The sequence below is a fragment of the Lactuca serriola genome, chromosome 8 (assembly GCF_051521515.1).
Source record: "Lactuca serriola cultivar US96UC23 chromosome 8, Lser_US96UC23_V15, whole genome shotgun sequence".
Classification (NCBI taxonomy): Eukaryota; Viridiplantae; Streptophyta; class Magnoliopsida; order Asterales; family Asteraceae; genus Lactuca; species Lactuca serriola.
The window spans coordinates 71,362,789-71,372,380 of record NC_136415.1 but is presented as its reverse complement, the minus strand read 5'-3'; the positions used below and the strand labels follow the sequence as shown (position 1 = coordinate 71,372,380).

At 39.8% G+C, this 9,592-nt stretch overlaps 1 protein-coding gene across 1 annotated transcript; it reads right to left on the bottom strand.

Annotated features, from left to right (window-relative positions):
* Positions 1-5,774: 5,774 nt before the first annotated feature.
* Positions 5,775-7,043, bottom strand: LOC145071427 (uncharacterized). The gene is made up of 2 exons (XM_079018311.1): positions 6,748-7,043; positions 5,775-6,660 (listed from the first exon to the last, which is right to left on the bottom strand). The coding sequence occupies exons 1-2, from the start codon at positions 6,926-6,928 to the stop codon at positions 5,969-5,971; spliced, it is 873 nt and encodes a 290-aa protein (XP_078874437.1). The 5' UTR covers positions 6,929-7,043; the 3' UTR covers positions 5,775-5,968.
* Positions 7,044-9,592: the final 2,549 nt, after the last annotated feature.

The window sequence follows — 9,592 nt, the reverse complement described above, 5'->3', positions numbered from 1 at the left end:
CAGAAATTATGCGAAGCACCAGTGTTAGCTCTTCCGGAAGGGATGGAAGATTTTGTGGTATATTGTGATGCATCGATATACGGATTGGGAGCGGTGCTTATGCAGAGGGGGCATGTGATTACATATGCATCGAGGCAGCTTAAGCCACATGAGTCGAGATATCCCACTCACGATTTGGAGCTGGGAGCGGTAGTGTTCGCTCTCAAGATCTGGCGACATTATATGTATGGGGTTCGGTGTACGAGATACACGGACCACAAGAGCTTGAAGTATTTGATGGATCAGCCCAACCTGAATATGCGCCAGAGGAGGTAGTTGGACGTGGTCAAGGATTATGATTGTGAGATCCTGTACCACCCGGACAAGGCTAATGTGGTAGCCGATGCTTTGAGCCGTAGGGCAGAGAGTTCCCCAATACGAGATGTTTGTTTGAGATTGACAGTGATGACCCCGATGTTGGATGCTATTCGTGGGGCCCAGGCTGAGGCTGTGAAGCCAGAAAGCCAGAAGAGAGAGCGAGTTGTCCGGCTGGTATCAGAATTAGTTACCGATAGCCGGGGGCTTATGGCATTTCAGGGTCGGATTTGGGTACCGTCCGTGGGCAGCATGCGTACCATTTTGATGGAGGAGGCCCATCGATCGAAATTCTCGATCCATCCCGGGGCCACTAAGATGTACTTGGACTTGAAAAAGGATTATTGGTGGCCCTGTATGAAGAGGGATGTCGCATGGTTTGTGGAGAGGTGCTTGACCTGTCGCAGGGTGAAGGCCGAGCACCAGCGTCCACATGTTAAGCTGCAGCCATTGGAGATTCCCGAGTAGAAATGGGAACAGATTACCATGGATTTCATCACTAAATTGCCAAGGACCGCGAGGGGTGTCAATGCAATTTGGGTAATTGTGGACAGGTTGACGAAGAGTGCTCACTTCCTGGCCATCAGTGAGAGCTCTTCCGCGAAGAAGTTGGCAGAGATGTACATGAGAGAGGTGGTATCGCGGCATGGAGTGCCGATCTCGATTGTCTCAGATCGAGACGTACGTTTCACTTCCAGATTCTGGAAGAAGTTTCATGAGGAATTGGGTACGAAACTACATTTTAGTACCGCATACCACCCACAGACTGACGGGCAGAGTGAGCGGACGATTCAGACGCTCGAGGAAATGCTCCGAGCATGTGTGTTGGATTTCGGCGGGAGTTGGGACACGTATTTGCCCTTGGCGGAATTCTCTTACAACAACAGCCATCATTCGAGCATTGGCATGCCGCCCTTTGAGCTATTGTATGGGAGGAGGTGTCGGACCCCTATTTGTTGGGGAGAGGTAGGGCAGCGTGTGATAGGTAGTACCGAGATTGTGCTTCAGACGACAGAGCAGATCCAGCAGGTCAGACAGAGGTTGTTGACCGCTCAGAGTCGTCAAAAGAGTTATGCGGACAGACGCCGGTCCGAGCTCTAGTTTCAGGTCGGCGACTTCCTGCTCCTGAAGGTCTCTCCTTGGAAAGGAGTGATCCGATTCAGGAAGAGGGGCAAGTTGGGACCCCGATATATTGGTCCTTTTAGGGTGATCGCGAGGGTAGGCAGGGTAGCCTATCGTTTGGAGTTGCCGGTAGAGTTAGGTCAGATCCATAACACTTTCCACGTGTCGCAGCTGCGAAAGTGTATAGCCGACGAGTCGGCAGTGGTGCCATTAGAAGATATTCAGGTGGATGCGAGCCTGAATTATGCTGAGAGACCGGTGGCGATCAGGGATCGGAAAGTCAAGGTTTTGAGGAACAAAGAGGTGCCTCTGGTGCAGGTCCAGTGGCAGCATCGGAAAGGGTCAGAGTTGACTTGGGAACCGGAGCGTGAGATGCGGGGGCAGCATCCAGAGTTGTTTTCAGAGTGAGACTTCGAGGGCGAAGTCTGATTCTAGTGGGGGAGAATTGTAACATCCGGGTTCCCAGGTATTTAATTTTGTTCCTTTATTTTTGGGTTTTGTGGGGAGACTCGGCGAGTTGGCGTCCAAACTCGCCGAGTATGGCCGCGGATCCATATGCGAGTTCACAGCTGGACTCGGCGAGTTCACGAGTGGACTCGACGAGTCCACGCTGTTTAATGAAACCCTAATTTCCAGGGTTTGAGACCTATTTAAAGGCCTTTAGGGTCGTCTTTTGCGGCCACCAACCCCTAGAGAGAAACCCTAAGAGATCTAGAGCGTTTGTGAGGAAGGAGAGGCTATTCTTGACCCTTTTGTGGGTGTTTTTGCAAGAAGGAAGTGACCAAGGCAAGATGAGGCTGAAGGAGGTGCGATTTTGGTGGTTCTTGAGCTCATAGAGACTGTATTGAGGTATTATTCTCGGACCTTCTTCAGTTTTGGTGTTGATCCTTTATGTTAGGGTTTGCTAACCCTTTTAGGCTGTGTTTGGCGCGCCACAACAAGCTGATAAGCTAGGTTATTTTTCGAGCTTTTTTATGTTGTCGTGTTTGGTAAGCCAAAAAGTAGCTTTTAAGCTAGGTTTTTGAAAAGCTACTTAGACTAGCTTTTTAGGAGCTTTTTAAAACTTTTCCAAATACACCCCTTAATTAATTATAGAAACACATACTCCTACATGTCCTTTCACGTAATTTTATATATTTCAGCTAGCTTTTCAGCTAGTTTTACCAAACATTATTTTTTATCAGCTAGCTTTTCAGCTAGTACGCCAAACATAGCCTTAGAAGTTGATTAAGTAGAGCATTTGGTCTCTTCTCGAGTTGGTGTTCTGGATCTGGACCCAAAGAGGTCCAGAGGCCTTAACCCTTGGAGCTTTATGAGTCTTTTTGGGAGCCATGAGCTTGAGATGTCATTTTTGGGGCTAAATCACCATTTTGGACCATTTAGATGTTATATGAGTGCCAAAGTCCGAACTTTACGTGATTATCAGGCTTGGGGAGGCCAGATCTATGATTGTATGGAATAGATCTGACCTCAGGAGCTGTATAGAGATTGTGCATGGCATGAACTCGCCGAGTCCGAAGAACAGACTCGGCGAGTAGTATGAAGGTTGCCCGTTAATCACTCTGTGAGTGGACTTGCCGAGTTGGGGAATAACTCGGTGAGTCAGGGAGAGGCAGGGGGACTGAGTTCAAGTTGGAACTCGCCGAGTTGTTCTTGAGACTCGGCGAGTTGAGTCGGGGTGGCCCCGCGATTCATGCCAGGTGGAACTCATCGAGTCAGGGGAAGTACTCGACGTGCCAAGATAGGGTCTAAGAGAGTCAGTGGACACGTGTAGACTCGCCAAGTTGGGTCAAAGTTTGACCATTGACCTTGTTGACTTTTAGGGTTGAGTACAGTTGTATTTATGGGAGTATTTACTTTATGTGATTAGGCGGAGGCTAGATCACATTTCTTCCGAGTCAGATACTTACCGAGACATCGAGGTGAGTCTTCTCACTATACGTTACCTAGAGTGGTATTATGTGTGGACCAGAGGGTCATTATGTGTGATGTATGAGATTATGTGTTATGTGTTATATGTATGTTGTATGATGTTATAGACCGGACCGAAGGGTCCAACGATACAGACCGGGCCGGAAGGCCCGACGAGTTATGACCGGACCAAAGGGTCCAACGAGCTTCGGGACTGGAGAGTCCCGCTGAGACACACCGACCGGGGGGGTCGTATTATAGCCTCGAGTGGCGTATGTGTTGTGTGCGGTATTTTGGGGAACTTACTAAGCATTTATGCTTACAGTTGTTGTGTTATGTGTTTCAGGTACTAGTGATGAGCACGGGAGGGCGCCGACATGATTCGTACACATACTTGTGGAGTTTATGTTTGAGATTCTGGGGAGATGTTTTGTAATGATAACATTAATACGATATGTTTGACACTATTTTATGAGTAAATGAACGTTTTAAAAATGAAAAATTGTTTTGAAAATTTACGTTGTTATAAAAATGGAGTTGGATTCCTGTTCGTTAGGTTCCAGATTGTCTGAATAGAAAAGGGAATTGGATTCCGTCTGACAGTACATAACGAGAGTAAAAAGGGAAAGCAATCGGTGTAGTCAGGTGGCGAGTTGCCTCCGGCGGCATTGCTACCTCAGTTTTTGGAGTCCGACTCGGATTGACGAGAAAGAAGGGGAAAAACAACAACGATGGATGATGGTGGAGTGCAATTGTGAGAATTGTCAGAATACGCGGTGTCAGGTGGTGGCAGTAAGTAACCGCAAATGTCTTGGTGGCCGGAAGAACAGCTGCACCTCCGGTAAGGAGTTCTTGGTCGTAAATGAAGAAGGCGGAGGGGGTGAAGTTTGTAGAGAGAGTGAGACTTTTTTATTTTTTTAATTATAAAAACTACTAAATAAATATTAAACTATTAAATAAGTATTAAACTATTTTTTAATTGTATTTAGTTTTTTTCTTTTAAAAAAAATAACTGAAAAGATCATAATGGTCCCTGTGTTGTGAAATGACGAAAATGTCCCTCAATTAACGAACAAAAGTTAACGGAGTTAGCAATAAGGACTAATCGTCAAAAGTTTTGAAAACACATGGACCATCTATAAGGTTTTTAAACCACTGAGACTAAACTTCAGATTTTGGGTAACCACAAGGACCATTTATGATGTTTTCTCATAAATATATGATTCATATATTAGAATTTGAAATGTATGTATAAAGTCATTGTTATTGTATATTATTACTAAGCATTTTGTATGTATAGATGAAACATTAATTTTGTAAACTAAAATTTAACAATAATAATTTATTGTGTTGAAAAAAACTGTAAACGTATTTGTGATTGAAAGTAAACTAATATAATTTTTGATAATTATTTAAAGATAAAAAAAAGTAATTACACGTGTAAAAAGTTATTAGAAAAAAAAGTTGCGAGACTTATACCGGTACACTAACAAATTATAGGGACTATATTCAAACTTTAAATAAGAAGCATGAAATTGAATGATAGGTACGGATTTTTAAATCAAAGATGGTTTGCCAGTTAATTACCAAAAAAAACAGAAAAATTGAAAAGTCATTATAAATATTTCTTAGTTTTTCGAATATTTATGTTATTAGGATAAGATGTCTTTTTTTTTTTTAATTTTAAATGAAAGATCTTTCCATTTACCAAAAAAAACGGAAACTTGAATTTTGAATTCTTTATAAATACTTTCCGGTTTTCGAAAATAAGGAAATACCAAATAAAAAATCGTAAATTAGGAATTTCTTAAAAATTGTCACTGTCTGTTAGCCTGCTTAGAAATAGGATATGTGGCATTTATATGTTTTGTTTATTAGAGGAAATAGATTAAAAAATATTAATGAATAAGTTTAGACCGGACAAATACGATATTTAGATATTTAACAAGGATATATACGAAATTATGCCTAAAAAGAAAAAGGCAGACGTATTAAAATGTTTACTTATAGATTATAAAAATCAATAATCTAGTTTTATAAAAATCAATAAACTAGTTTGATTACATCAAATAACGGAAGAGTACTTGAACCAAATTTTGTTACGTAATATAATTTTTGAAGTCCTATTTGGTGATAAAAACATAGACGTGTTTGAACTAGTCATAATCTAGTTATAAAGTTTCTTTATCTATTAATTTATTATCCCCTTTAAACGCCGTACAAGGTCGAACTTGTAATATAAAACGTTTACATTCAAAGTTAACAAGAACATCCACATCGAGTAGTTTTAGATAAAAAGTTACCATAAAGAAGAGGTACATTGAGCAAGGAGTTCGACAGTTTGTAACACCCAAATCATAACCCATCAAAACACCGGATAAAGCAAATGACAAAATTTCAAGTGCATAAGATTATCATATGACATTCACCATGTCTTTACAACATTCTATATTAATTACACAAGGTTCTAGTTGTATTATACATACAAACATCAAGAAACTGAATTATATCACATGAGCAAAAGTTACAAAACCATGTGAGCATATAGTGAATATCCATGGAAAAGAATCCACTAACCTCATCAAGCTGCGACCACAGTGACAACATGTGCATGAGGGGCTTTCTCATCATCGAAAGGCAAGTTGATGTAGTTGTGAGCAAGCCCATCGGCCATCTTAATGGCCAATTCACCATGGAAAGTCTTGCAGTACATATACAGCACAGTGTTCGCAGCAGTACTCCATAGCAAAAACCACATCAACATGCTCGAACCAAGAATCATCGGCAATAATGCATAGGTCTGGCTACTCATCGCATGAAGAGCGTCGGAGTTCACCCACACAGTACACCCTAGAAAAACCCCAAAATAGAACAACAGCGACAACGAAACTGATCTCATACCCTTCACCAAATACCAGCTCCTGATCAAAGGCGCAAATCCCCATTTCGATTCAGCCACAACGACCACAAAAGCCAAAGACCAGTTCATGTGGACATAAAGTATGATTAATATTAACGTCGCACCTACGACGGCTGAAAACCACGTGAAGTGAATCGAGTTGTAATCGATTAATACAAACCCGAGGTTTTGTCCCATCATAACGATTACTCCAACAAACAGGAGGAAAGTCAACGAGATCAGGAAGAGAAGAACCAGAGCTACACATGCGGTCGAAACGAGCGGGAAGAAGGAGAAGGTTAGGGACTTGACGGCGGCGAAGAACTTGATCGGCTTACCGGAGAAACCATGGTATGTACTGTAGGTGATCGTCGCTATGGCACAGAGGGCGAGAACAAAGACGATTAGGATGTAGAGGAGATTAGAAACTACAGGTTTTTGATGGTTTGAGGGAAACTTACTGAAGTGATCGGAGGTGAAGAAGTTGCCGGAGAGGCTGAGGGTAGGGTTGATGATGAGAGAGAAAGAGAGAGGGAGGAAGAGGAAAGATAAGGCGAGGAAGTGGCTGTAGTTGGCTCTGAAGATCCTCTTTGACTCGGAGAGGACGCCATCTAGATCCAGGGGCCGCACAGGCGTCTCCATTGAGCGGCAGTTCACAGTTGTTGTTGTCAGTTGCGGCGGGGGAAAAGGATTTATTGATGACTGAGTTCTGTTGATATTATACAGTAAGTCCAGGTTAACTGTTCTAAGCCATCGGCGAACAAAGTCATAAAAATATTAATACAAAAAGTTTAACATAAAAAGTAAAGCGAAAAATGGCGTGAACATGGCTTCCGGTTGGTTGACACGTACAACCTTTGCCCTTGTCGTGTATCTTTTATAGTTATTTGTATTTGTATGGTGATTTTAAGAGTTTTTCACGAAACTAATCAGAAAGGCTTGGATCTTAGGTTTAGATAAACATCAAAATCTCACTTATTCGTAATGAACTACGATCCTCATTGAGATAAAGTTCGCTAACTCACCATTTCTTTTGTTGTATTAAAAAAATTTATAGCTATATATATAAATTAATAGATCGTTGATGGATCCAAGTTTTAGAGAAGAAATTTCGATGGATGCATTAAAATGACCAACAAAAGTGTTTAGGGATCTTTGATGTAAAAATACTCAAAGTGCGACGCTATGATAATCGGGTTTTATAACCCAATTTGGGTCGTCTACCTAGCTATTTCTTTTAATTACTTAGGCTTGTCTTTTTTTTTTTTAAACAAAAATAATAAGTTTTAGTGTTCCATGACGAATTGAATACGTTAACTCACATTTTTTTATAAGATATTATATTAGATAAAGAACATGATCACATATATGTACAACCATAGCATGTTTTATTGGAAACGGGTCTTATTGGAATAAAATCCATATATGGACTCCTACTTATTCCTTATATAGATTTTTTGGGTTCGAGATTATAGATATGATCACATACTATACATCTCATTAGATGCTTGGACCTTAACAAACCCAAACTCAAAAGGAGCACCACCACCGGAAGCAAGACGTGTGACGCCGTTATATGAGTAAAGGCTTATGTTAAAGCAAGTTTCAGGACAATACTGAAGCATGTAGGTAGGAGGCCTAAACACCCTGTCTGGACCTATTGGCCTATACCTCACAACCTGAAAAAGTCCAACAAAACCACCACCAGTTGTAATCAAGTTTGAAGGAGCCTCTGCTTCAGCATCTGAAATGGTCCAAGATGTCGACGCCTCACATTCACCCACAGGAGGCCCCGAATCAATACCGATGCGTGATGAATCGAGATATAACTGTCGAGTAAGCTGAGAAAAGTAGAACCCGTCTCCTAGTTTATCATCCGATGGATCAAGCACCACGTCAAGTGGACAAATTTTCTCACCATCAATACTGTCGGTTAACTTGATTCTGCCATGCGTGGTTGGGACGGGGTAGTCACTACCTTCCATCGGGATGATGTTGTATTTCCCACCATTTCTCACGAGGTCTCCGGTAATGTCTACAACATCGTCAGAGACGACTGTAGGGATGGAAGAGATTGAGCATGTAGTCACGATGATGAAGAGATGCAGGAGAACAGAAGAAAGTGATGGCTTCATGTTTTTGATTGATGTGTAAATCTAGTTGTAAGGTTATAGAGGAAGAGGTATGAGTATTTATAGGCCTACATGATTTTTTGCAAAAAAGGGCAATTTTCAGAACCATTTGCAAATCTAGGTTCTTTTTGGTTTACTTTACAAAAATGGGGTGGTGACCCCACAAAGCCACCACGAGTTTCATGTATTTTTACACTTCGGACCCTTTAAACTTCAAGTTTTTATATTCAATTTACATATTTGATAATACATAACATTTAAATACATTTTTAAGTTGTAACTTTATTTTAGATTCATTGAAACTATCACAAAAACCATTAAGTTTTGAAGCTTTTATTTGAAAAATCACTGTTATATTTTAATATGAAAAACCAAAACCTTACCAAAGCAAAAAAAAACAAAAGAAAGAAAGGAAAATCAATTATTTTTAAAAGTATGAGTAATTTTTCTGAAAAAAAATGAAGCAGTGGTTTTTCAAATAAAAACTTCAAAACATAGGTTTTTTTTATGATATTTCCCCATAGATTACATTATCATTATTTTTTGGAAACTTTTCATTTTGAACGTTGGCCGATCACACAGATATTTTAAAATGTAGAAGCTTAAAATGAAAAAAATATATGCTAAAGACAAGAGTCCAATCCTTTTTATGAATATTCTAACTCATATGTACACATTTTTAAAATGTTAATAAAAGGAAACAATTTGTTAATACATAAATAAGTTAAATAAAATAAAATTTAATAACAATAAAATTAGCTTTAATGGAGAGAATAGTTTAATGTCAAAATTTCGATTTCGACGAATTTAATGCGCATATGATCTCGATGAAAAAGAACAATGATTTTTAAAATATATATGTTAAAAACCCTAAACAGATAAAATGAGTATTAAAGATGCAGTTTTAAAAAAAATAGCATAAAAACATCGTGGTTTAATTGTGCAACATAGTATAAAACTTCCCATCAAAAAAGCAGGTGTTAAAAGTTGTGGATTTGATAAAACCACATTAACAAATTAAACTTTAATTCAGTTATACAAAACCACGAAGAGCAAATCTAACCTAGTAAATGAAAATCAATTTTGTCAAATATCATGTTCTCATTGAATTTGACACATGTCATTTTCAAAGAGTTTTTGAATTATTTCTTTTCCACTTGTCATTTTCTTAAAT

Coding starts and splice junctions, on each gene's coding strand:
- LOC145071427 (XM_079018311.1), bottom strand. CDS start 6,928: ATGGAGACGCCTGTGCGGCCCCTGGATCTAGATGGCGTCCTCTCCGAG. Junction 6,661..6,747: donor CTTCACCTCCGATCACTTCA/GTAAGTTTCCCT, acceptor TCTGTGCCATAG/CGACGATCACCTACAGTACA.